This window comes from Lathamus discolor, chromosome 4 (genome assembly GCF_037157495.1).
Source record: "Lathamus discolor isolate bLatDis1 chromosome 4, bLatDis1.hap1, whole genome shotgun sequence".
In the NCBI taxonomy this organism is placed as follows: Eukaryota; Metazoa; Chordata; class Aves; order Psittaciformes; family Psittacidae; genus Lathamus; species Lathamus discolor.
In genome coordinates this window covers 34,893,794-34,921,394 of record NC_088887.1, presented here as the reverse complement: position 1 = coordinate 34,921,394, position 27,601 = coordinate 34,893,794, and the positions used below count along the sequence as shown (strand labels likewise).

Sequence of the window (27,601 nt, the reverse complement as noted above, 5' to 3'; positions counted from 1 at the left end):
GGCAAAAAATACAAGTGAGGTTTCTTGGCTGGGAGCTGCCATGGGTAAGGAAAGTCACCACGAAAGAAACAAAGCAGGCAAAGGAAAGCACAAGAAAAATGAGGACACAAATAGTGATGAGCTGATAAGGTAGCACTCCAAAGACCAAACAGGAACCTACTAAAAATGAATGTGACAGAAATAAATTATCACAAAACTTTTATTTACTATCAAAAGGCAATTTCCTCCCCTTTATTGCAAACCTCATACTGATAACAAGTCATTCAGCATGGCCTGCTGAAAGTACTCGGCTCTGAGTTTTACGCTCCAGGCTGCAAATCACACATTTCAGGGGATTTTCTTCTTCCTTCCAGTCAGTTTGACATCCTTGGCAGAGATGATGAAGCACCAGGAATTAAAAGGAAGCCCTTGGATAGGAAGCAGAGGGGACAATTAAATGCCTTGTAGTCTCCTCAGCTGTTCCTGCAGTGCTGTGGAGGGGTGAGGAGGAAGAAGCAGATCACAGCCCTGCAAGTGTTACCCTGTTAGGTGAAGGGGTGCCTGCCTGAGATGCTCACCGACAGGCAACGTGGCAGCTCTATCCACCCAGCTCTGTAATTCACACGAACTAGGTGACTATGTCTCAGCCTCTGGAACGCAAACATTACATCATTTTACTTTTGGGGAGGGGGGAAGCCGGGTCTGTTTTGTAGCTGACTCCTGCTGCCCACTCGCAGGCATTACCACGTTTATCTACTGTATGCAAAGACGTGAGGGGCTGGTCACATTATTTTTCTCTTGCAGTTGTTGCTTAGCGTGCAAACGACATCAGTGAATAACACTGATCTAAGGGGAAACGTTTTGTGGTAGGAAAACCAACATCAGTTATTAGCTTGGCACCTCACCCCCGGCCTTCCGCAGGCCCCATCGGCCCTATTAAAGTTCCCCGCTTTTGCGCACCCGTGGGACCGCTCTTCTCGCCCCATTCCCCGGGAAGCGCCGGCTCGGGGCCGCCCGGCGCCCCCAGGACCCCGCTCCCGCACTGGGCGCCCCGGCACCCACAGTGCTGAGGGGCTCCGGCGGGACGAGTGCCCTCCGCCTCGTCCACAGGGCGCTCCGCCGCCAGCAGCGCGGAGCCGGGGCCGGGCCTCCCCTCAGCGCCCCGCCGGCAGGGGCGGGCCGGGCCGGGGGGGGGGGCTGCGCCGTGGGCGGGCGGGGCGGCGCGGTGTGGCGCGGCGCACCCGCGGGCGGCCGGCGGGACGTGGTGCTGCTGCTCCCGGCTGAGGGCCCTGCGCGGGCTGCGCTGCCCGCCGCCGCTCTGCGCGCCTTGCTGGGGGCCGGTAGCGCGGCCCCATTATGGTCAGCCATGGCGTGGCTGCCGGGCGGGCTGGCCGAGCTGCGCTGGTGCGCGCTGGTCGCCCTCTTCGTGGCGGCGCTGGCCACTCTGGCCGTCTACCTGGTGCAGTACGTGCTGCTGGCCCTGCGGCGGGGCCGGCCGCCGCCTCCGCCGCTGCCGGCGCCACCGCGGCGGCAGGACGAGCTGCAGGAGGAGGGCAGCTCCGTGCTGTCCTGGGCACTGTCGCTGGGCAGCTGGCGGCGGCAGTGGCGGCGGGCCTGGGTGGCGGCGCTCAGCGCCGAGGCGGCTGCAAGGGCGGTGAGTGCCGGGGCCGCAGGTGAGGGGCGGCGGGCGGGAGGGAGGGCAACGGCGCCGCCCCGCCGCAGGGCCCGGCCCGGAGTCCCGGGCGGTGCTGGCGGCGGCTCCCCCGAGCCCGCCGGGCTGAGGCTGGGGCCCTGGGGAGTCCCGCCGGGGCGGGCGAGGGCGGCTTGTGCCCCTGTGCCGGCGGGGCTGCTCCCGCCCGGGGCGAGGAGCGGCTGCGGGGACACCGGGACTTGGTCCGGACATATGTCGGGTGCTGTCAGCGACTGCTGGTGTGTGACTGTCCCTCGGTGTGCGTGCGTGCGTATGGGTATGCGATGTATGTGTTCGTATATGTATGTGTATGTATACACATATGTATGTGTATATTTATATGTTACTTATGTACACACACACACACACATATATGTACTCGGTGGCAGTGTGACAGGATTTAGCAGGCAGGAGCTGGCCAGGGCGCACGGAGTGGGTACATGTGCGGGAGCAGGGAGAAAGGGGAGGAAAGCCGTGATCCCCGGTGGCCCCTGGCAGGGGCTTGTGCGCCGATAACATTGTTCGGGCGCAGGGAACAGGGAACAATGGAAACTTCCTGGCCTGGGAGCCAGCGTGGGGCCTGCAGCCTGTCCTTCGGCAAATAACTCCTAGAGCCGGGCTTCCTTCGTGTTGTCTTATGCCTTCCTGGCTGAACCTGTGTGTGTCAGCTTAAGGCTGAGGGCTGGTGTCCTCCATGCCGCCGAGGGACGGTGGCTGTCTCGGGTATTGGTCTGTTTGCTTTTAGCCCATGTCAGGATGGATGCTCAAAATGTGCCACCCCTTTGCATCCCATCCTGCCCTTCTTCCAGAGGGTGCACTGTGCCATGCGGCTTGTTGGTCTGTGTATGTCCAGGTGTAAGATGCGAGGAGGTTAGGTGAGGCTGTGGCAAACCAATTCTCCTGTCCTGAGGACTGAACCCCTGCCATGTCAGTGGAAAGTGCTGAGCCTGAGCTGTCTCAGAAGCGGCATGTACTCAGGTCTCCAAATTCGTGTGCAGCCCTTTCCCTCGGCTTAGGAGGTGCCTTTCCCAGCAGCCCACCAATCTGTCTTCTTACATGTCAGGCTGGGGGAGAAGGAAGAACGGGGCAGTGCCTGTGTGTGAAAGATAAGGAAAGTATTTAACACTTTCCAGACATCGCTGTAAGTTAGGGCAGCAGAAAGAAAATACCTCATCTGCCCTCTCAAATTGCACGGGGCAGTTGAGGAAAGCATGGGTTGTGCTAAGAAATGAAGGTTTGCCTTGCACTTGTGAAAGAAAAGAGCCCAGACAGCTCGGGCACAGGTGCTGGGAACTGAAAGTAGCTAGAAACAAGCAGCAGCTTCCCGTCCCTGACTGCAGAGCAAAGCCACTTTGACACCCTCCCTCCCGCCCCTGGTGAGCAGCTGCAGCCGTCTCTGGCCATGAGTTCATTGCCTGGCACTGCAGCGTGGCATTCCTCCCGCTGTCAGCCTCCCAAAACAATGTCAGTGCACACAGCTAATGAAATTCCTGCGTGCAAAACAGCCCCGGGTGACAAGGGAAGCTGCGCTGGCCGCTTGGTGTGGGTAGCAGGTGCATAATGCAAGTGCTGATGCCTCTGAAAGCATGACCTCACTGCCATAACAGGTATAAAGCTGCCTTTTCCTTGCTGTCTGTGTGAAGAGTGAGGAGCTGTCATGACTGCCTGCCATCACCCATGAGGAAGGACTGGGGAGGGGAAGGTTTCTTTCCTCACCTCTGCAAGATGATGTTTGGGTTTTCTTAGTTTTGGCAGTGCAGCTCTATTATTAGGCCAAACCAAAAACGCCTTTTAAAACTGGAGCATTGATTAATCCCTACTCAGGAAGAGCAGTTTCACTGAACTCTGACGTTGCTCATGGGCTTTGCTCTGCACTGTGCTATGTACCTTGATATTCTGGTTACAGAGTAAGATGAGTTATGATTAGACCCATAGTTATGTACTAAGTATAGGTGTTCAGGCTCTACCCTGTATTATGTAGTGAGGTGTCATGCAATTAATCCATACAAGTTTTGACATACATTCCGTCTCTGGTTCTTCCAGGAACTTTACTGGCAGTGTGTTTTTATTACTTGGTTTCAAGCGACAGGTTCATCACCTAATGATGCTTCCTTTTTTTTTTTTTTCTTAGGATTCACAGTTGCTTACGTTTGAGGAAGATGACCCACCAGAACCACTTGAGCTAGAAGTTAAACAAGTTGTTAGTATTGTAAAGTCAGCTCAAGAAAAGGTAAACTTCAGTTTGGTTTTGCTTCAGTGTACTTTTGGGCAGGAAATGTTAACTTTTCTTATTAGTGTCAGTGGGAGTTTTATTTGTCAACGCTTCTGTACCCGTGACCTAAATTTGTTACTTCTGCTAAGAGGCTGCCTCTCTAGTGAACCTGTGCAAACTCTTTGTATTGATTCACTCCTTTTGCAAGTCATGAGCAGGCTTTCTACCAAATGGGCAATAACCAGGGTTATGCCAAGCTTATGGGTACATCCTCAATGAACTCATAAGCTGCCCTCTCTCCCTACCCCCATCAGAACAATGGTTCCCCATCCTGTTGCTGAAGTTTGGGGTGGGGATTTCATGAAGAAGGAAAGGGAAGGGAAACTTCTCCTCTGGGACAAAAAGCCTGCCTCTTGCTATTTGTGTGGCTGATTACAGGTTTGCTTCAGAAGCTGGATCTGGGTAAGGATCAGTGGAACAGGTGCAAAGTCCTGAGGGTGAAGTCTTGACTCTACTGAATCCTGTACTCTGTGAGGAGAGAATGGTCTCTTTCTTCCTCTTCCCCCACCACACATACTGCACTGTGCTTTAGTGCATGTAGAGTGAAAATAAGGCAGAATGTCGCTCTTGGAACAGAGTAAACATGCACTGAAAGGAGGAAGAAAAAGTATATATGCATATTAGCAGTGGTATCTTTTGCATTTTCATCCTAGTGACTGTAACTACTCATTACATCTGCACAGGTGCTCTGCTTCAGGTACCTGCATCAAATCAGTCTAATGGTTTTCTTCTAGTTTTGCTTTGTTAATTTGGTTTGTTTGTATGATTTAGATGTTAAGCAGCTCTACTATGATTCCTTTGAAAACTATGCATGCTTATCTGCCTGATACACAGCTCTAGGCACACCCTCATTGGTGGCAGCTGGGGATTGCCAACATGTAAATTTGTGCACTTGTTCGCTGTCTTCTTCCCCTTGTCCCTCCTGTTTTTCTCCCCTGCCGGTGGTCCCTGCCTCAGCAGTGGTGCTAGAGAGAGACTGGAGTTTGTTGGGCTGTAGAGTAGGCATTGATATTGCTCTGTGCCACCGGAAGACACAAGAATGGGAAATTTTAAGGAGAAGGAACTACTAGGTCTAAAAGTGGTGTGCTGTGTGACATGTGAAGTCAGCAACTGAGGGAGGTCCACTACAAATAAAAGCTAGCGACTAACAGCACAAAAATAGGTGACTTGCAGCACAGTGTCTAAAACATTGCTGGAAGGCTGGCAGAGCTGCAAGTGTGTTTGCATGGGAGGTGTCCAGGAGGTTTGGGTCTGTTGGCTGCTCTTGGCCAGCGTCAAAGTTCAGCAGGGGTGCATGGGGCCAGCTCTGTGCTCAGAGTAGTGTGCCCATGGCTGCACCGTGATGAAAACAGTGTCCCAGGGCTAAAACCCTCTTTTGTCTTGCCTGTGTGCCAGAACCAAGGCACAGCGCTGCAGTCCTGGATTTCCCTGAGGTCATGCTGTACCACTGGGAACATCTTTGGTGCAGTCCTCAGCCGACTTATGTGTTGTTTAACAGTAGATTCTGCCTGCCATAGCAGTGAGGTAAGTTAGTGGCTGCGGTGCCTTCTAGGCACCTTCACCTGCTGTGGTTTAAGCTTGGGCAGTGGAAGGCAGCAAGTGCTGACTCCATGGGAACCTGTGCCCAGGGAGCTGTTTGCTGCTGTAGGGCTGTTCTCTTGCTTTCCTCTACCTGTGGCTTTGTAAACCGGCACCCTCCCTTATGCAGTCTTTGGTCCTTGTCTGACCTTGGGTTACATCATTTCAGTATGTTAATCAAGCTGTTATACTGCAGCCAGCAATCTAATGTGGTTTTGCAGCAGCTTAAACCAATATAAGCACATTTTGAAATGTATTGGATTAAACCAGGTTTGCTTACGTAAAGTGGGTTTTTCTGAACTGTACCTAAACCTATTTCCATAATCTTGTGCACAGCTGCTGGGAAAATTTCTCTGAATTATTCTTACTTTTTCAGTTAAGGTACAGCCTTAATATTTATTTGGGTTTCAGTGTATAATAACCTTAGAGTGGAACTCCGATAGCTACTTTCTCTCCTACCTTAAATGCTTGCCTTTCTCTGAAACACCTCAGGAGTTCTCTCATACAGTAATTGTGTCTCTTATGTATTCCTCAGGTAATAGCAAGGGTCCAAAGGTGTTTTTTAGTGCTGTTTTCTTTTACCCCCTTGCCTTTCAAGCTCTTTATCTTTGCATGTGAAATTGAAATCTCCCTCTGTAGCTTGGCCAAACTCAAACTTCTGATATGTATTTGCAACTCACTACTGGTATGACTGGCTCTGAATGCAGTTTGTGACCACATGCTGCATGTTTACCAATGTTGTAGCATCCCACAGAGCTCTGCACTTGCCTGAGGCTTCAGTTGGCATAAGACGGTTGTCCTGCAACTGGTCCAAGACGCTGCTTTACTTGTGGTCTGTATAGCAGGAGTGTATAAGTGCCTTGATTCAGGAGTCTGGGCTTGATTTAATGCATGTTGTTTCAAATATGTATTTGACCTTGCATCAGAGAGGTTTTGGTCATCAAAGGAAGTATAGGATTGAGGGTGAGAGATCAAAATAGCAGTAAACGTGGGATGTGTGATACTTGAACGCAGCTGCATGCTGACAGCCCTGTGATATGCCTTTTGTGGTGGGTGGTCCTCTGTCCTCTTGAATGCTGGGCCATGGGGCACAGCCAGGTGATGAGCCTGCTTGGTGCTGGGAGTGAGCCTTCTGCCTGGGAAGTCTTGCTTCAAACCAATATGGGATTGCCAGCCTGACTGTAACTACTGTATTACTACTGACAGCCCTATTTATCACCAGGATGCAGGCTGACATGTGGTGTCCTTAGGTATATACACACTGTCCTTGTCTTGAAGAAGGTGAAAGTTGTAAAACTGGTGTGTGGTCCACAATGCAGCGCTGCAGACATGGTTGGGGAAGCAGCTGGTTGTCAGGCTGACCAAAGCTGTGGTGACAGGGACAGGCTGCTTTGGGGCTGAAGGTTACACTACACTGCTTCTTGACAAAGCCACTATTTATACGTCACCTTCACTCCAGTTTTGGGCCACAGCCTAAGTATATAGGATGAAGCGGCCCATTTTCTTGTGTGGTGTTGGTTGTTTTGTTTTAATAAAGTAAACATTAGGAATATTCTTAGCTAATTCTGCCAGCCTTTCCATTACTACAGTCTGTTTTCAGAGGCTTTGAACTTCGCAGCAACAAAAAAGGCAACAAAAAAGATGATCCTCTTGGGGACTTGGTACAGAGGGTTTGGATGGAGCAGGCTACAACAGAAGTCTCCCTTCTTTTCCTGCTTCATACCTAAATAGAAAGGGGTAAAATGCTCTCAGAGTGCCATTCCATTAATGAGTGATAACAAGTTGCTATACAAGGAATGACTGTCTTGGACTGCAGCAGGCAACAGCAAATATGAAAGCTTCATGTTATTTCTTATGTGATGGATCTTGCTGAGGGAAATGGTGGAGAGAAAGGAGGGCTGATTCACAGGCATCTGAGAAGTCCTGTTTTCTGATGAGCTGTGCAGCATATCCGGAGAGCCCTTATTAACCCACACAGCTGTCATAGCCTCATCTTGGTATCACTTTGCAGCCACCCTGCTGGGAGCTGGCAGCCTGTGTTCATGCCACACTGGGGTGTCAGAGCTTCCAGTTCCACTTGCTCTGAAGCAGGTAGAGACATTGTGCAGCAAAGGCTGCTTTCTGCTCTGGGAAAGACTGATTTCTCATTGTCACTGCTACTAACTGAGATCATTCTGAGCTCTGTACACGTGTTTCTTTCTGATTATTTTTAGTGGGGTGAGCTGTCCTGACCATCATGTGCAGCTCATTTTGTCTTTAACTCCCTGTTTTGCTTAAAGAGCTGTCCTGGAGCTTTGCTGCTTTAACGATGGGTATTTTTACAAGCCTAGATGGAATCATGGCCCTTCCAGCTTGCTTCTGTACTAGCGTAATTCTTTATCTTTATTTACTTTTCTTCCATAGTGCTTGCTGTCATATCAAGCAAATGTCATGTAAATATATCATGAAGGAATTCTGTTTCCTTGGCTAAGTAAGTTGTTCCTTAAGTATCCTTTCACAATATTGTCCTGCCTTGTAAGTCACTCCTGTGCACCCATTCTCTGCAGCAGCTCCAGTTAAATCTGTCTACTTGAACTTGATGGCTGAAGTGACACACAGCCCTACAGGCGAGGTCTTGCTATGCAAGATCACTGCTTATTTGTGTCTCTGAAAGTGCTTTCCTGATGCATTTTAGGCTTCCAGTCTTCCTGTCCTGTGGCTGCTTCATGATGTGACTGACTTGGTGCATCAATGTCTCTTCCTTTGGTATTCTCCCAGTGATAATGCTGCCCTTTGTATGAGTAGTATTGTTAGTTCTCCTACACATGCTCTGTATTTTGAATTGTATTTCGTTTTCTTACTTTTTTCCCATAATTTCCGTGTGATATCTTAATCTTGCTTTATATTGCTGTTTCCCAGCTTGCTTTCCTCAGTATCACGCTTTCTCCTGAGGGATTTTGAACTTTAACTATGCAATTGGGTTGGTGCCTGACAGACTGCTTTGTAACTTGCTTCCACTTTCACCTCCCTGCTCACTGTACTGTCTTCTCCCTTTCAAACACATCTCCATCCACCTTAATGTGGGAATGATGGGGTGCAAGCTTAATTATCAGTGTGGTGACCCTACTAAAACAGACAAGACAACATAGTGGATCTCACCTACTTAAGAACTAAGTGTCTTGTAGAAGGAAAACAGGGTGGGGATTTGTTTGTTTCAGTGGAGATAATACTGGTTTGGGCACTGTCAGGTAGCCTGCGTGTCTTCCAGTCGCTGCTGCAGATGTGCGTGAGCCTCCTATAGGCTTGTGCCATGTCTGCTATCTTGCGCAGGGGTCAGGGGTACCTCAGCAGTCCAGTGGCACAATGTGCCTGTGTCTCTGCAACGGAATGTCTCTCCAAGCTACTGCCAAGCTACTGCAGCACAAACTGGCAAACCTCTCCTGTGTTTTATTGTCTTCTGCTGATCTCTATGTCTTCAGCGGTGCTGTCTCTCAAATGGTTCATAAAGACATGAGTCTTTACAAACTAGCAAGTCTGTTTCTAGTATTTATTTGCTTTTTGCCTTTTTAAGTGTAAGTACTGCTTCCTGTCCTTGCTCTGTTTGATACTCACTTAAGTTGATAGGCATATTGAAAATTCTTCCTGTCCTGTCTCCATGTACTCCCTGCTCATTTGTTTTATCCCCCTCCAGTCTCAAAGGAGTGGATAAATTCACATGCTGTATCAGTTTCTGCTTTGTTTCTGTTGCTAACGTGGCAACTCTCTCTCCTGCACTCATTCTATCACTCACTCTGCCTTCACCCTAGTGCTTACCATTGTTTTGGGAAACTGGTCCAAGGTTGTCTCATTATATTTGTAGGCAAATTAGCTTTGATACCAGCTTCTAAAAATCCACCTCTGGCTGTGCCTGTATTAGACACTTCACTCCTTCAGTTCATATGTGTCATTTGGTAAACTGCTTGGGTAAAGAGGGAATGGTGAAGAAACTAGAGAAAGCCCCTCAAGAAGCCAATGCATAGGCTCTGATAACCAAGGAGGATCATGTAATTCTTATGCTGAACAGCTGTTATGACTATCAAAAGGCAGAAGTTTCTGGCTGTAAAGTTTTCTTACAGTTAAGTTTTAAGCTGAGCACACAAACTGGCGATGTGGCCATTGACAACGGAAGTTTCCATGCCAAAGAAAAAGAGCCTTCTCCTTCTCAGAGGAGTACTCCAAAACACACATGGAAAACTGTGGAGGTCCTAAATCTAATAGCATACTGATCCCTACAGTTGAGATCAAGGCAGCTTTCACTGTGTGGCTGCTTCATGGTGTGTACTCATTTTCTTGTGAAAATGGTGAAGATTTGTGTTACGTACTATAGAGTAACCTGCTCTTCCTGGAGATAAATGCCAAGTGCAGTGAAACTTACAGAAAAAAGGCAAGCAAGGTCTGTGATGCTGAGGGTTTTACTCATACATGTGATGCGGTCACGGCCTGGGGAAGGTGAAGAATACCTTACCCTGCAGGGCTGTCAGAACTTCCCTCTGAAGTCATGGCCCTTCACCCTGCCTTGGCCACAGAAAGGAACCTGCTGCTACATGTGGAGAGGGGAAGGAAGAGTTACAAAAAAGCCACGCGTAATACATAGATCAGTGTGTGCCAGTGCCAAAACTGAAACCTCCAGGCAAGAGGACACCATGTGTGAGGAGCAGAGGCACTCCAGTGCTCTTGAAGATGAGACAGCTTCTGTTGCTACTTGAGGAAGGAAATAAAGTGAAATTTTGCAGCTCTGTCCAGAGAAACCACAAAGGGAAAAAGTCAAGCTATAGAGGGGGAGAACAAAGCCAGGGGAAGGGGTTAAATAGCTGTGGGTACACAAGTTTGGGTACTTTGAGTTTCTCAGAAGAACTTGAGTCTTACTGAAGTGCTGTAGTGCTTTTCAGTCTCCTTTGTTCCTGCAGTTGTTTATCGGAAACACATTTTTTAGGATAATTATACTAACAATTTTAGACATGTGTGAGCAAGGTGTGTTACAGCATCCACAGCTTGTTGGATCTGGGTGCCCCTGTCAGGCAGATGGGGAGCAGAGCCCAGCCACGTCAAGGAGTTTTGCCTCATCAGCTCACCCACAGCGTGGGCTAGTGTGGTCAGGGTCAGGGATAGAGGCTGGAGGGTGTTGAGGAGCTAGCAAGAATAACCTTGACATGGGGGTGATCAAGTGCCAGGAGTCAGCTGAATGTGGGGAGGAGTAGCAGGGGACTGAGAAGGGGCAGTGTGCAGCCTTGCTGGTGAAGGCATCCAAGGAAGGGCTGAGAATCCCTTCCATGGGAGATCCCCAAAATACATGGAGAGACTTTGGCTGTTGACAGCTAGAGCTGTGGAGGTGCTGGAGAGAGAAAATACCTTGGTCCTGCTGGTAGAAGGGTCCTGATTTCTTTGTGCTTCTACTTCACCTCATCCTATTTCTAATTTAGGAGGTCATGCTTGTCCAGATGTAAGGTAACAAAAGAGAGCTGGCGTGTTATCTCTCTGAGTGTCCAGAATTAGCCAGCCACAGCTTCTGTGTGGTGGTATAAGGGCCTAACTTTTAAAGAGCAGTTTGTTATAAGAATGCCAGGTTTTCTAGACTCTAAACTACAAAATGTTGATGACTGGGGATGAACTGTGGTAAGGAGCGGTGGGAGAGAAAGGTGAGGAAGATAAATGAAGAGCAGCTCACTTCCCACCAGTTCAGGTGCTACTGTTTCTTGTGAACATCTGTCCTTCCTCTTCTCTGCCAACCAGAAAGGGGTGCTTTGCCTGACAATCCCTTCTCCTGCTCTTCATCTGTACAGAGAAAATGCGTCTGAGGAAGCAGGGTGGGTGGGGGCATGGAAGAAGAGGAGTGTAGCACAGGAAACCTCAGTATTTCTCTTCATGTGACTGTTCTGGGGAAGATGGCCTACATGTTTCTGCTCTGGTCTATCAAAGTCATCCACTACACTTCTAAAGGAATGTCACTTAAAAAGGGAAGCAGCAGTTGCGGTCTCTTTAATCAGCTTCTCACCACATGTGTCAGTATCCTAGATGAAAACAGAACTGCTTTCTCTTCGAATTCTAGCCCATTCTCTCTGTATTCTGACTCCATAATCCATCCTGATGCCAGAACAAAGGGATTCAGCTGATATACAGGCATATTATTTTCCATTAACAAATGTGGAACCCATCCTTTTTCTGACTGGGTTAAAGATTAGACCTCTGTACCTGAAGACCACAGTTACTTTATTGAAAGTGAGGGGAGAAGGGGAGTAGGACTATCTTGATGAGGTGTAGAAAGGAGAGTGAAAATTGCCCTACCTGCAGTGTCTATTTCCATCCTTTCGTCAGAAGTAAACAGAGTTACGAAGAAAGTGGCACATGAAAACATGATTAAGAAGAAAGTGGCACATTAACTCATCTGCCAACTCTTCTGCCACACTTTGTTTTTTAAGCAGTAATCAACCATTTACCTTGGTGTTAGACATCCAGAAATTCCAGACAAATAGCTTTGCATCACATGTGCAGCAAGTCCAACTTGTTCTGAGTGCACTGAACCTCCTATGCATGTGTGGATGAAATGTGCATGGATGATAAGCCCACTGCATTTAGGACATGCAGGTGTCATCAGCTTTTGCATCAGACCTGTCCTTTTCCTTCCTTTGCCCTTGAGAAAGAAGGAAGAGCCTATTCATTTTTGAAGTGTTAAAAGAGCAACCATGCCAATCCATCCTTGTGAATGAAAGGAGCAATTCTGTGTTTCAGCTCAGCTTCTGAGTTGAAAATATAATAGAATCATAGAATAGTTAGGGTTGGAAAGGACCTTAAGATCATCAAGTTCCAACCCCCCTGCCATGGGCAGGGACACCTCACACTAAACCATGCAACCCAAGGCTCTGTCCAACCTGGCCTTGAACACTGCCAGGGATGGAGCACTCACAACCTCCCTGGGCAACCCATTCCAGTGCCTCACCACCCTCACAATAAAGAACTTCCTCCTTATATCCAATCTAAACTTCCCCTGTTTAAGTTTGAACCCGTTCCCCCTTGTCCTGTCACTACAGTCCCTAATGAAGAGTCCCTCCCCAGCATCTTTATAGGCCCCCTAATAATAACAAATAGAATAAGCACATAGGCTCTTTGGTCTTGTTAGCTATTAAAAATGCTTAAAAATCAGTTATGTTGTATCATACTAGTGGATGCACATTGACTATGTGGGATTAAGGGTCAGAAATCATTTCTGAAAGGATATAGACTTTGAGGAGAGGTGAGGGAAACTGATTCGTCCACTTCTAAACTATATTTTGCAGGAGACAGACCTGAAAAGTCGAATCTCGTTGCTTATGAGTGTGGTTGGGATTTTTATTTGCCATGTCCACCTCTTCCCCTTGTTCCTTAGTAATTAAGTCTCTACCTTAATGGATGTGCTCTGAAGCCTTTGATAATGCTCTGGTTCTTCTTAAAAATGTATGCTATAGAGCCCCGGGAGATTAAATGTATTTAAGGAGAGACTGATAAGGATCTTCCAGAAAGTACATGATTCATTTTAAAGCCTTCTGCTTCAATCCCAGTGCCCGTAAGTGAAGCAGTAAGTGCACAAACATAATTTAATAGCTTGCATGCAGAGTTTGTGTCAACAAATCTTGCAGCAAGTTATTTGTCTGCGCATTGCATTAACCTGGATAACTTTGCCTGAGTCAGCCTAAGGAGGGCTCAGCTATCATTTCCAGCAGTGGAGATGTGGGGGCAGTAACCACAGAGGGACAGCGACAAGCCTCTGTTTTCAACCAGCAAAGCTGTTTGCAGAGGGAGCTTCTCTCTGGCATAAGCTCTTTCTCACTTTTGTACCTGGGGCTTTCCTGTGCTACCAGGTGCTTTCTGCACACTCCAGGGATTTTGCAGCCCCAGCACCTCAGTTGGTTTACAGAGGAGAGGGAGGAAAAATCACTTAACTCTCTGTAAACTCAGTATGTTGACAAGTTAATCTTTCTGCTCTTAGAAGTGAAGGAGTGTACTCAAGGAAGTCTGTTACAGTTGAGTGGCATACACTGTTCTGCAGACATTTAGCTAAATCGCCAAATTTCAGGGCCTTCTTTGATCTGTTCAAAGACGAATAAACTTTTAAAAGCACCTGCCCCTTCCCACCCCGCTGGGAACTGGAATTGATCAGACAAAATCCTCTTCTACAGCAGCAGGGTTATGCCAAAGTTTCACATTTGTAGGATACCAATAAATCAAGTATTGTTTGATGAAACCGTCTGTCCCATGGTAGGCTACTTAGCTGAGAGCAGAAGAGGGAGAAGAAGAAGCTTCTTTGTCTCCCTTATGCAAAGTTGTGATCGTTGAGATTTTAAAACACAAGGAACCTATGTCAGGTGAGGAGTTAGTTTTGTATTAGATAACAATATGAAAGAAATTTTGGAAAATACCCGAATTTCCAGGTATTAAATATCACATCCAGAAGTGAACACTTAAACTACGGTTTATAGAAGGTACAGAACGGCGTAGGGATGTTTAAAACTGCATAGAAATCTCCCACCTACAGAATTAGCATAATTCTTGTAGCGTAAAGTCCTTCCTTCTCTTAGTTCCTTTCCTGCCTCCAGCAAACCTTTTGAAGACTAATTTGTTTTTTCCTTTCTTGCCTCTTCCCACCCCTTTCATTTCATCAGGTGGTTTCTTGCAATGTTGTGGGAGACTCCGTTAAATTTGTTGTCACTGTCTCACCCGCTTCATCCACGGCTGCAGAAGGTCAGTCGTACAGCGTGAAACTCTCTCCACTTCACTTGCAGGTAAGGTGTTCAGTGTTGTTGCCTCACTTCTTCCTTTTGTTACATCTTAACCCACAGCTGAGTTGAGCCTCCTGTTTGCAAAATGCATACAAGCTCATGTTAACTGTGGAAGAACATTTATTAGTGCAACAGTTTCCCTCTGGAGCAAGTGATAAGTTCATAAATTGAGCTGCCTTTTTAGGCACTGTGGATAAGTAACACGTTGGTTAGACTGAATGTATAGAACAGCAATACCCTTTTTTGACTAGCAAGTACTCTCAAAGCTTAAATAACTTCTGCCTTCTTGAACTGTCACTTTGAGTTTACTTATTGAGAAACTGGTCTCATTCTTCCTTTGGCAAGGCTTAGTATGGAGCTTAACCTTCAATTTCTTTATAGGACACCAGAACACTCTCCAATAACTGCTTTCCCATCCACAGCTTCAGCTCTATGTGAAAGATGGAGGAGAAGATGTCAAAGTTGACTGGTTCCTCATTAACGCCAATGAAACCAACTTTGAGATCCAGCCGTTGCAGGAGGTTAGTCAGTAGATTTTGTTTGCTGTAATGGTTGAGAAGATGGGTCTTCATCCCTTCAGTGCAAAACCCAGCGTAATGCTTTTGGTTAGCAGTAGAGGTGTCTAAAAGCTAATGTATCAGGTGAGGCTGGAAGAGCAAAGTGCTTGTTCACTTCTGTTGCGTCCCTTCAGTAGAAGCATGGGGCAGTTACCTGTTGGTAGTGCTGCCTTGAGCTGCCTCAGTGAAACCTGTTATGGTTCATCCAGCAAAACCCTACGTCTCTGAAATCTAGGAGCATTTCTCAAGATTACTGAAGCAAGACAAATGACTTTGCAAACATTTTTCATCCACATTCAAAGGTGTGAAAAATGTATTTTCCTAAATCTCTTCCCTCAGAGCACTTCTGAAATAATAATAATAGAAAAAACAGTTGTAATGGTATTCACATCAAGGTAATTACAAAGTTGCCCTCTCATTAACTTGACTCAGTTTTGAAATTAGGCAACAATAGCTCTAAAACAGCTCTGAAAAAATACAATTATGTAAGGAAGTAATGGATGATCAAAAAATATCTTGATGCTTTTAGAATTTTGCCTTATCTTAGTATATAAGCACTGATTCATTAAGGATTTTTTTTACTGGGACATCCCCTGAAAGATTTCCTTCATGACTGAGACTCTTCTGTCTTTGGCCCTTTGCAATGTCTGGGGATTTGTGGCACAAACATGATGACTTAAGCCTTTTTTACAACAGAGAGTGAAGACTTGATTGTGTTTTGTGAAGCTGGTTTTCTGAATGAAGGCCTCATTAAAAAATAGGTTTATTGTACAGTAAAGCTGCTTCTGAAGCCCTTGTACTAAGTGAGCTAGAATTGTAATCATTTATGATTATAGTTTTTAAACACAAAAATGTGAAACTCATAACCAAAGACAGATGACTCTTTCAAAGTGTGTTTTAATGTAAACTTTACTGTGCATATGTAGCAGTGTAATAACATTCACAGGTTCGGGTGGCATGCTGATTATCCACATATTGAACAGTCATTAAGTACTTAAAAATGCAGATGACTCTGGTACAGTCACTGGACTTCACAACCTGCTTTTTGGGAGATGCCAGGGTTTCAAAGGAGTTGCAACTTGCTGTGCTTTGCCACATTTTTTAAATGAGCCTGTTAAGTTCTTAATAGTTAGGGGCTTTATTTTCACTTTGAAGTTTCTATTAGCACTTAGGGAAGAGGGGAAGCAATAAACAGAGAGCTAAAGCCTGTGAGCAGCCTACACTTTGGAAATTGCTTCTGCTCTTAAATGTCAACTTTTGTGTTGTTTCTTCTTTTGGAAGCAATATTGTGCTTACAAGTAAGTACCTTTTCTGGCTTGTGATCATCTACACAGTGGTTTTGTCTTCAGTCAAACACAACCTATTTTCTGTTGATAATAGCTGGGTGAACCTGAGTTGCATTTGGCAAGGTGGCTGACTGGCAGGGCTTGAGTTCACATGCGGTGACTTCATGTCCTGGTGTGCCCCAGGCTGGGCATGGTAGCTGGCTGTACGCCCTTAGCACATGTCAAACCCAGAGTAAAACATCTTCTCTTACGCCTTTTTGGTTGGCAATTAAGGCATTGTGGCTTGCCTTTTAGAGGGTGTTATGATGGAGCGTTACTTTCCAAATAAGTATAGTTAAAAATGAGGTTGGGCTGACAGGAGGCTTTTCAGACAAACTGCTTTCCAAATAACTATGGAAATATCAGAAAATACCTATAAGTAGAAGTCCAATGACTATTGTTGCTGCTGTTACTGTTAAATAACAGATATCAGATTAGGTTGATGGCAAAGCAAGAGGCAACTGAGATTTTACAATTGTCGGTGTTCTTCAACAGGATCTAGGTAACGGCCGGGGAGGAAAATTGCCTCCACAACAGTCAGAACTAACCACGATTTATCTGCTTATTCAAATAATACAAGTAATGAAATGATTGAAACTGAGGCTTCAGACAACCTAATTTACTTTCATATTTTTTAAAGTGAAAGAGTATTATCTGCAAGTTGCAGAAATGTGCCACTGCCTCTTTCCTTGGTGATTGTTTGAAGGAGCACAGTGTGAACAAAGCAGCGTTTCTGTAGGACTGGTCAATGCTGTTGTATGTTTTGAAATATAGGGACCTGTCATCAAAGGGCAGTTAGGTAAGAAGGCAGTGAAACAGGATTTTTGTACACAACATTCCTGGGATTTTTGTGAAACACCCTAAATGTTGCTATAACACTTGAGTAATTGGGAAATGGCTGTTACTCCAAATCTGTTTGACCTGTTGTGCAAGCTGCAAGCATACCTTTAAGGGTGCAGAAGTCATTGGATAATCATTCCTCTACACCTAAGAAAAGACTGAGGCTTTTGAAATGACAGATTGCCTCTCGTGCCAAGAGCTCTCTGTAATGGAGGAGCATGGTGCAGAGTGTCCAGAGTGGCAGAGCAAAGCCTGTGCAGATATGAGGTTGTTTGAGGCTTCAGCTATTGCTGCTTCGCAGCTTTGATGTGCTGTGTGGCTGCACTGGTGTGGGTTAGGTAGTGCTGAAAGCTGGTGGTACAGAGACAGTACTATCAGAGCAGTCTACCAGGATTAGGCCTTCAGTCCCCGACTTGGTCTCCCTGCCTGTGCAAATTGGGTGTCCTTGTCACCAGTGTGCCTTGTTTTTGCAGCAGGGCCTCATTTATTGGCCGTAGCACAGCAGTTGCTGCATGCTGAAGTGTACCTTTTGTCTGCTTCGCATTCTCCAGCTATTCTGTATCTGGGCATGTCAATTACTTCCCTTTCTTTTAAAGCCTTGTTCTGGAACAGTGAAGACTGTCAGGTATGGTATCAGGTGAGAAAAGATGTATGAGTCCCCTGTGGTTTAGATCAGACCTTTTTCTCCTACTTCAATCTTTTCTTTAGAAAAGAAACCTCACTGAGATTTCTCCTCTGCTGCCTTCAGAGCAGTTGGGTACGGAACTGCCCTTTCTGTGATAGCTTAATTTAAAAATGTACTCCCTGTAGGGAGCTGAGCAGAAGAGACTTTGTGAGGAGCGCATCAGGGGGAGCAGGCTTTATACACCTTGCAGTTAATTGTGTGAAACAAAATCTGTGGTCTGTTCTGATCCCTCAGAGATTGTGGTGCTAAGCTCAGATTGCCATGAGATTTTTGAATGGACAGACGGATGAGCTGGCCCCCCAGAGCAGCGTGACTATCTGTCCGTACAGTGCACTTTTCAGCAAGGTTGAACTCCTCCAAGAGGTGCTGTAATATTTTTTCCAGTGCAGCACAGGATTAGCTGCTTCTCAGCTGTTACAAGCTGGCATAACTCCCATTAAATCAGTGGAACAGGGCTGATCTGCTTATCTGATGACCTGATCTGCTCTCTCGGCGGAGTGAAAAGCAGCACAAAAACTTTAAAACACCATCATAAAATGTAAACTGCTAATGAAACTTCTGGTTTTGTGGCCAATAGTTCTGCCTTCCTAACTCTCTGAACAGAATGTGGCTTTTTCAGTGTATAGTTCTAGTTTATTGCATAATATAGAAATGCAACTAATTATTTGAATGATCTCTTGTTACATTTTGTTGTTAGCAACAGAAACCATGTCCCCTCTCTGACAAAGTTAATGTTCAATAGCTTTGGTGGTTTACATATACCAGATTACTACTTGCCTTAACATCTTTCTTTTGAGTTTTGAGAAGCATGATTGTTTGTTTCCTCTTAGGGACAGACAGCAGGGCCACGTGCAATATCTGAAACGCTCAGAGATGTTTTGAACAACCTCTTTAGCTCAGTTTCTCCATCTGTAGTGTTGAGTACGAAGCCTGCAGATATAAAGGAGGTTCAGGTAAGTCTAATTCTTAAATCTTTTGAGAAATGTCCTTCTGCTTAGTGTTTCTGTTACATATTCATGACTCACAAGTGAGTAAGTTTAACCTCGTTTGGTGATCAGAAACAACTGGAATGTATTCTTTAAAACAACATAGCCTTTGGCAGTGAAGGCTTTGTGATCATAACTCCTGGGTGGATTATCTGTTGATGTTACACTCTATCGCACATTTGGTTCCCTATATCAGTGTGACAGAAGTTAAAAGTATTTTGTGTTTGCATATGTGCGATCCCTCATGCTCTGCTTGCTTTTTACAGAATGTACAGAACGTAAGCCTTCTCCCTCAGGGCACTAGTCCTCCTAAGCCTCCAAGGGCTCATGAACTCAAACTGCTAGTGAAGAACATCGCGGTAAACCTAACTGATCACAGTGCTGCAGGTAACGTAGCCCATGCATTGCTGCTTGCTTTCAAGCAGGTTTTTTTTTTTCCTTTTGGATGAAATAACTTGAAAGTTCTGGGTTACAGCCTTCTCTCAAAAGAAAATGTAAGAAATTGCTGTACTCTGAGGAACAGGCTTAATCATGCTTGTTCAAAACTGTGTGTGTTTTGGTGTATGCGAATATTTAAACACCTTGATCTTGTAAACAAATCCATCACTTTTGAAAGCAAATTGAAATGAGCATGTTTATAAAGTTCGTTGATTATTTCTGGATTTTAGTTTTAATTTCTAAAAGTTATCAATTTGAGTGTGGCTCAAATCCAACTCTCCGTTAACCGCTAGCAGTGACATTGGTTTGGTTCAATGTTACCACATTTTTACAGCTGATTTACTTTTGAGCAATTTGCTGATCTATCTAAACCCCTCCTCCTCTGTGTAAACTCTCCTCAAAGGTGGTGTTTGGTTGTCAGGGATTTTTTCCCCTATAAACTACCTCTGCAGGTAGCGGAGGGATTACCTCTTGCGAGAGTAGAATGAAGCCAAAAAGGCAGTCACTGCAAGTCTGCAGTATTGGTTTTGGAAAGAAGCACCAAGCCTGTCTCGCAAGTATTCAGACTTCAGGTTCAAGCATGCCTCCATCACTGACTGAGGCATGAGCAGGCATGTTTCAGATTTTGTCAGTAGAAATACAGATTTAAGATTGTTATTTATGGTCACAAAACAATTCCATAACAGTCTTTTTAGTGGAAGCTTGTGGCTGCTAAATTGAGCAAGGCACTAGTTTTGGATAAATATATCCTACTTGCTCTACTAGGGTTTTTTTCCAGTTAGATGTAGTAGGTTTCTGCCCTGGAGTCTTGCATAATGCTGCTTGCTCATCCTGGTTGGAAGTGATTCCCCTAAAACTTTCTGCAGACTGTGTTTCTAGAAACAAACTATTTTTAAAGCAGTTCTGGAACTCTTTGCAGTGGAATGTCCTATATAAATAAAACTGCGCTGGAAACCGTAGACTGCAGGAAAGCTAACTCAGGATTTCTTATTACTCTACAATTCTGCAGTGCAAACTAAACTTCTCAAAAGAGCAGATCGTTTTGTCTGCCTTTAAAAGTCTTGAGATGAGATACCTTTGTGTGCATCCGGTGCATGCAACGGCAGAATTCATCATGTGGGAAGCCTCTCTGCCCCCTCCCTGAAAATGAGAGGAAAGGGGACAATTGATGTGCTCTGCTTTGGGGACCCAGATATTGAGAAGCAAAATCACCATTTGCTATTGTAAAAGGAGATGGAGGGAATTTTGCTGGTTCACTAGCTGCTCTGGGAGTGTAAATGCTTTAAGGAACTGTGTATGAGAAATAAAGCTTCACAGTGGGGTTTAGCTGGTACACTTGAAATCCAATGGAAGTGCTGCACAGCTGGGAAGATGCTAGCTTCTGGACGTAGCTTGCCGCCTTTTAATTATTGTTCTTTTATCCTGGTGTTGTCTTGCAGCAATAATTAATTATCCTGTTGCAACTGTGAGACTCAGTAAGATGGGCAATATTGCAGGCTAACCTGCATAGATGTATAGAGGGCTGGGGAGGGATGGCTTGTCTGTCTTTATCATCCTATAAACCATGGATGCTAACATGTTTAATAGGAGCTTGTGGCTTTCCTATAGGTATGTTGGTTCAGCTGGTGAGTAACCAGTAGCAGAACTGGTCTCTGCTTATGGGTTGTGCCCATTGTTATCTCCTTAGTTTGTGTATGTAAACAAAGATTATCCTAGATTTAGTACTGTATGGCCCACAGTGCATCATCTAGGGCAAAAGTAACTTCTGCTGTTAAGGAAAAAATTGTTAGTTGTGTATACCAGGGTAGAAATGCTGAAATACCATGTTCAGTGTCAGTCTGTCAGTGGCTTTAGTGTAATTTCAGGCAGAACTATACAGGTGCTTCTACCCCAGGGTGCTGAGCTCTGCTGGCAGCAAGAGCGGGCTGCAGAGACATATGGCTAGGTTAACAGAAAACCTCCCCAAGTTCATTAATTCAGGCTCAGCTCATTGTGGAAGCAGCTAAACTACTTACTCCAGGGTTAGCTTGGATCCGAAGTAAGCTGCATGTACATAGTGCTTTGTCTCCTCTAATAACCTTGCCAGGCCCAAGCTGTTTCTGTGTCTGAGATAGGGCTCATCACAGACCCAATGCACCACCAGAGGACCACTGAGAGATGATGATAGTAAATACAAACCTAGATTTTTCTGGAGAACTGGAGGTAGCATATCTTTTGTTTGCTTTACACACAGTCAGTATTGATCTTTTCGCTGCTTTCCTTGATATTTTGGAATGCTGTGACTGAAATAATTTCTGATGCTTTGAGAGCCATAGAAAATAAATCATTTTAAGAACACATTGTGCAAACTGTTTCCCCCTGGAGCAGCAATATAACTGCTCTAATATGCCAATTTGCTATGCTATCAAATTCCAAGATCAAGGTAGAGATAATTCTGCACCAGTACTCTAAAATGCCATGAACTTGTTAAAAACCACAGTCCTCAAAGTGAGTGTTAACTAACACTACTGTCATCATTCACTTGCTAGGAGAAAAAGCTTACTTTGATGTTCAAAGAGACTACTGTGACTGTGGCCAGTAGGGACTTTGAAAACCTTTGTGTTTTTTAAAGCAGCTGAAAACAACTTTACTCCCTCCCCACCTCGCATCCACCTCTGTCACCTCCTTGTTGTCCACCTCTGTCACTCCATCCTTTTTGATCTCTTTTTGTCTGCACAATTTTTGCTTCATGCCAGAATTTAACTGAGGTTGTCATATTTCACACTGTGTAGAACAGTGGATAAGACAATCTTGACCATTGCCATTAATGTAGATGGTATGCAAACTGAGGGAATCAGTTTATTCTGTGTTAGTGTTTGCAATAGTCTGTTCAAAAGTGCAGTACGTAAGGAAGGGAGTTCTTCACTTTCTTTTCTAAGTGTGCCTCTTGGTGATGAAACTTTAATAACTGGATATTGATTTTTCTTGCCCTTACAGGCAGCACAAACCTGGTGTGTATAGTTCAGCTGAATGACCCTATGCAGAAGTTTTCCAGCTCTGTAGCCAAAAATGCTGCAAATCCCTTTTGGAAGGAAGAATTTATCTTGTAAGTAACGTACCTACTGAGAACAGTTTTATAGCAAAGCATCTTTTTGTGCTTAAACTCTGTGAGGTTTTTGAGAGAAGAATGGCATTTTGAAATATTCCCATCAGGTGACCTCAGAGAAATCTGGAGCTGGCAGGGACTTCAGGATATCTGATTACCCTCTGCATGGATATGAGATCAAATAGGTGTCTAGGTCTTCCCTGGCAGATACCTGATTCTAGTAAATGACAGCAGTAACAGGCATAATAAATCACCCTGTGCTTTCAAACAGTGCCAAAAAATGTGTTAGCAAGGTTTCGAAGCTGCTTTACCTTGAAAATTGCATTTGAGGAAAGCTGATGTGTCTCCATTCTCTGCCGAGTCGGAAATATAAATGTGCAAAAGAATAGACTATCTAGAAGAATTGCGACTGTGATTAAAAAGGGAATGTAAAGCTAACTAGATCTTTTTCTGTAGGACAAAAATTGGACTTTTGGCAGCCTCCATGGTATTCTGTGGTTCATACAGCTTCTGTAAATAAGATCAAAAGTGAGGCGTTCTAAAACCATTTCCACTTTCTAGCAGCAGAGCCGCAAGTATCTGGAGGCTTCTGTATTGTACGAGTTGAAGAAGGGGGGGAATCACTGGTGGCAGTGTGTATCTGAGGGATGTTTTTCTATTGGCTTTAAACACATGCACAAGCAAGCAGAAGTGCCTTCCCAGGGAGTGGGGGTAGAGATGCTGCCATACAACATACTGCAGATAATGCTTGCTTTTTTTTTGTACCGGATTACTAAGGTGAGAGGCAGTTCATGCACAGTGGAGTCTCTGTAGCTTTCCTCTCCTATCTCAGTTCCATTTCTCTCTACAAATACATATAAAAAATACGTATTTCAGAGATGTGTACTTGGTTTTGTGTGATGTTTTTATTCCCTCTAGTCACAGCCTGGCATCCACTATATCTGTTCCTTCCCTTGCAAAGCAGAGGCTTAGCTCACAAGGAACTGAGCGTGTATTCAGACCTATGCCTGTCTGTGCTGAGTGTGCTCTTCCTCAAGGAGTGGTGTGTACTTCTGTGTGTTCCTCCTCAAGCTGAAGGGGGAGTGAGCAATGCACACATCTTTTCCTGCCTCCTCATCACAGTCTGCTGGGCTTCACATGTAAATGTTATGGAATGTGCCTTGCGGAAACAGGAGAATTGAGGGAAGAAGCAACAAGGGTTGCTTGATTTGAAGTAAGGTGCCAGGATCAGTCATCACGAGTTGTACAGGACTTAGAGAATATCAGACCCCTCTGCATGTGTGCCAGGGATGGAGATGATGAGAAGTCCCCATAGTCAGCAAAGAAGGCATGTTATTGTAGAACAACACTGAAAGGCCTCACCTTTTTATGTGGTCTGATAGCGGTGTGCACCTGGTTCTTAATCCTGCTGTCAAGTGGAAAACCAGCTAGGAAGCTCTCTTCCTTCAGACACTTGCAGTCCAATGACTTACAAGGTCTGATTTTAGTTATAACGACCTACAGCTTTTGTGGAAAGCCACAGATCAGACTATGTTCTTCTGTGACAGTATGCTGTATTGCCATCAGTATGTTAGGATTAACATGATGTTGATTTCTTCTCCACAGTAGGAGGGAAAAATATGCCCTTCTGTAGCAACTTTCTATTCTGGAGTATCTGTAAGTGCTTCAGCCATTGGGTCTGTGAATCACTTCAGCCATCTGTTGGAAGAACAGCATCTGTGCTTGGTGTTGCAGAACAGACACGTTCGCAGCAATTTTGGGCAGGAAGTTTGTAAGAATAGTACCCTTTCCAACTGAAAGTGCAGAGAGAGGGCAGGCAGGATGTGATTAAGTTGACTGGAATTTGACCTTGACACTAGGGATAATGCTGGGTTTTCCATGCTGTTTTTCCGAAGTGCATGAGGTAAGCCTGGGGACTTTTACAGATAGGTGATCAGGATTTGCCTGCATACCTTCTTTCAAGTTCACTTCCCCCCCCCCCCCTTTTCTTTCTTCAAAACCAGAAACACCCAGCAGTCCAAAGAGCGGTGTACTGACCACCATATTGGGCTATGCCTTAGCTTCATGTGAAGAGCAGCAATTGTACCATCAAAGTGCTTCCTTTCAAGTTTTAGAGCTGCAGGAGGCAATGGTAGTGGCAGGGAAAAGCTTAAAACCTGCTGCATAGATGATAGCCCACAACATCTAATGGAGGTGGGATGCCAAGATCACACCATCCTGAAACAGACATATAAAAATAAAATACATGTATGTATGCCCTTAAGACTTTTGGCAGAACACCTACTGAGAAGGTTATAAGTTTATAAAAACAAGCATTACTGAAAGGTTCCTCAGTAGGTACCCCTTTTGCTTGGCTGGCTGACTTAGCGAAAAGGTTTTGTATCTTTTGTCTAGTTCACCTTGTGAAGTACTGCCTGTGCCAGTAATTTGGCTAATAGTTCACATTGGTTGTGACACACAGAGATTGGTTCTTGTTACCTTGTAACATCCTTGAGTCTTATTTTGGGAAAGTAGTACTGACTCCTCAGATAAGACTGTAACTACTTTTATTTACTTGCATCTATCCTGCTCTTGCAGAACACTTTCCTGCTTTGACAGGATACCCAACAGCTATGAATGGGTTGTTGATTGAATCTCTTCCAGCATCTTGACTTATGGATTTGATCCTGCCAGGAAAAAAAATAGCTTCTTAGTGCTGTGGTTTAGCAGCCAGACTGGAGACCATCATCAGCTTGAAGGGCAGTGTTTGTCAGCTACTGGGGAGAAAGAAAGTCTCTTTGAAATGTCGGGAAATTGAACTTGTGCAACAATGCTGGAGGAAACCAGGCCATGGTTTTCTGACTATGACCCCTTTAGCTGGGCTTACCCGAGGACAGAAAGATGCTACGCATGTGTTGCGATCAGCAAGTTGTACTGCCTGGCTTAGTGTAGCCAAAGAAAAGTTAGGGTGCTGGCAACTAGAATCAGAATAGGGAAGACCTAAGTGGGAAAGAAAACCTGCTTGCCTGCAAAGACCTAACATAGTTTCATTTATTTCACAGTGAACTAAGTGCCAAATCAAAATCATTGCAACTGCAAATAGCAGAAGATGGAAAGTTGGATAGTAAGTATTAAACCTGAATTATTTTGCATGATCACCTTGTGAGCTAAACTTTGATAGAAGTTCTTTTTTATTTCTAGCTGGCTGTATAGCCAGACACAAAATCATCAGATTTCTGAACCTGCATTAAAGTGTAGATATCTTCTGCTGACTTGACCTGGTAGTGAACTTGGGTATGCCTGAAGCATGGATCTAGGCAGTCCCTGGGGGAAGAATAACTGTGCAAGGGAGATCAGCTGAAAACAGCCAGCCAAACTTGTGTGAAATGGACAGCTTGGGGAAAATGTATAATACTAATATTTCTAGCTGTTTTCTTTTCTCCTAAACATTCTGCATATACAGGAAAAAAATAATGGCTAGAAATGGTGGCAAATAAGTAATGTTTCATGTCCCCATTATTTCCTGTTGTCACAGTACTATGCCAGGCTGAGGAATAATTGTAAAGTGGAAAGAAAGACGTGAAAACTGCCATATTTGCGCCCTGTGGTATAGAACCAGTGTTCTTCCTCCTCCTTTCCCATCTTCTTACCCTTATATATGCTGACAACTCAGATGTGTGCTGATTATGTTGATTTTATTTCTTCTAGGTCCTTTATCCGCAAAGGTGACTGTACCCCTAGATCTGTTCAGGAAACAACCTTCTGGCCAGCAAAGCTTTGCACTGAACAGCAGGGCCACTGAAAGCAGCCCAGAGCCGGTGCCCAGGCTGGGATCCATTAGTGCAGAGGTACTACTGTGTTTGGAAGGTTTTACAGTAAATCTTTTACTTTGAGAAGTACTTGCGAATGCTCGTCTTATGCTCTGGACTGTCATTCACAGTGTGGTGCAATCTGTAGCTGAGTTACCGTAGAATATTCAGATTGCACAGTATTTGTGTATATCAGAATACTTAGTTATTTGGCTCTTGAACCTTAGGAAAAATATTAAAGTACTAGCTAGAAATCTTAGTCTCCTTCTTGCTTCGCTGTGCCTCTAAGGTGACTTGTTTTGTTCCTTTCCTAGTTCTCTTTTATAGAACCCAATGAACTGAAAACGTGGCAAGTACCTTCTCCAGTGCTGGCCACTAAGATAGAAAAGGATCGCACTGTGATGCCCTGTGGGACTGTGGTCACTACTGTAACTGCTGTGAAGACCAAACCTCGCCTAGAAGGCAGATCATCCCCACTGAGCACAGGTGAGGAAGTCTACTTCTTCCTGTGCTCACTCTTAGGGTTATGCATGGGGATCAGGAGAAGTCGGGAGGGTGGGATGTCAAGAAAGGCACTGTTGTCGAGGCTTCCCTGATGTGTCAGAGGGGAGGCATTGTTTGTATGCTTCAGAATCAGGATTTTAACTTCCAAAAAACGCTGGGTTTATATGAGGAGTGGTTACTGCTCCTTTTAATACAAACTGTAAAACTTCATGGTAGAGTGATAACATAGAAGAGCCTGGGTTTGGTGTCAGACTCAAGAGTGTATTCTAATGACAGACCATGCTGTGCCTTCTAACCTTGATCTGTATTATGATCCCTGATGAGGATTGGTGTAATCATGTGCCAAAGTTTATTTCATTGTGTATTTCAGGAGTAGATTCTCTGATTCTTCTTGGGAAAAGTATGGAAGTAAAACCTCTAAACAGTGTGAAATGAAGTAAGAAAGAGCTGCATTCTTTTAAGTTGTTAAAGCAGGTCTTTTACTCAAGTGAGTGTTGTCTAGCATATTACAGTAGAATGTTTAAAACCAATGAAGTCCTACCCTTCACAGGTCTTCTTTTGTCTGGTTACCATAGAGCATGTGTTGACAATTTGTATTAAACAACTTTCTCAAACATTTATGATTTAAACAGGCTTTAACACTGGTATCATAGATTTTTATTAATTTCATAATAAATGTCTTGAGTAGCTTAAATAATCCCAAAACTTTGTCCTCAGATTCTCCTGTGAAAACTCCAGTTAAAGTCAAAGTGATAGAAAAGGATTTCTCTATTCAAGCTATCCATCCTCATGGTGCTCCAGTCAGCAAAACTTTATCATCTTCAGATACAGGTAATAGAAATGTTCAGAGCTGCTCATAAGAATATGTCTGTCCATGCTGCACATGGGATTAATGTAATCCTTTTAAAATAACAGCAAACCCACACGGCTGCTGCCTTTCAACAGGCACTGAGATGTTTGTGTTAGCAAGTACAGTGGTGAGGGATATAGCAGTCTTGCAGTAAAAGTCTGGCTTGAATTGGTGATTAAAATTACTTATTTTGTATATGTAACAATGGGCTATGGTTTGGAGAGGGGAGGTGACTAAAGAAAAGCCAGGGTGTCTC

The 27,601-nt window shown here is 44.8% G+C and overlaps 1 protein-coding gene across 2 annotated transcripts in view; it reads left to right on the top strand.

The window, feature by feature from the left end:
- Positions 1-1,227: 1,227 nt before the first annotated feature.
- C2CD2 (C2 calcium dependent domain containing 2) overlaps positions 1,228-27,601 on the top strand; it is a 40,368-nt gene continuing 13,994 nt past the window's right edge. For both annotated transcript variants that reach the window (XM_065677012.1, XM_065677011.1), the window contains exons 1-11: positions 1,228-1,633; positions 3,801-3,899; positions 14,171-14,290; positions 14,710-14,808; positions 18,525-18,647; positions 18,947-19,067; positions 22,095-22,203; positions 25,245-25,306; positions 25,891-26,030; positions 26,306-26,477; positions 27,213-27,326. In XM_065677012.1, the coding sequence (XP_065533084.1) occupies positions 1,346-1,633; positions 3,801-3,899; positions 14,171-14,290; positions 14,710-14,808; positions 18,525-18,647; positions 18,947-19,067; positions 22,095-22,203; positions 25,245-25,306; positions 25,891-26,030; positions 26,306-26,477; positions 27,213-27,326 (1,447 nt within the window). In that variant the 5' untranslated portion in view covers positions 1,228-1,345. The remainder of the gene's footprint in view (positions 1,634-3,800; positions 3,900-14,170; positions 14,291-14,709; positions 14,809-18,524; positions 18,648-18,946; positions 19,068-22,094; positions 22,204-25,244; positions 25,307-25,890; positions 26,031-26,305; positions 26,478-27,212; positions 27,327-27,601) is intronic.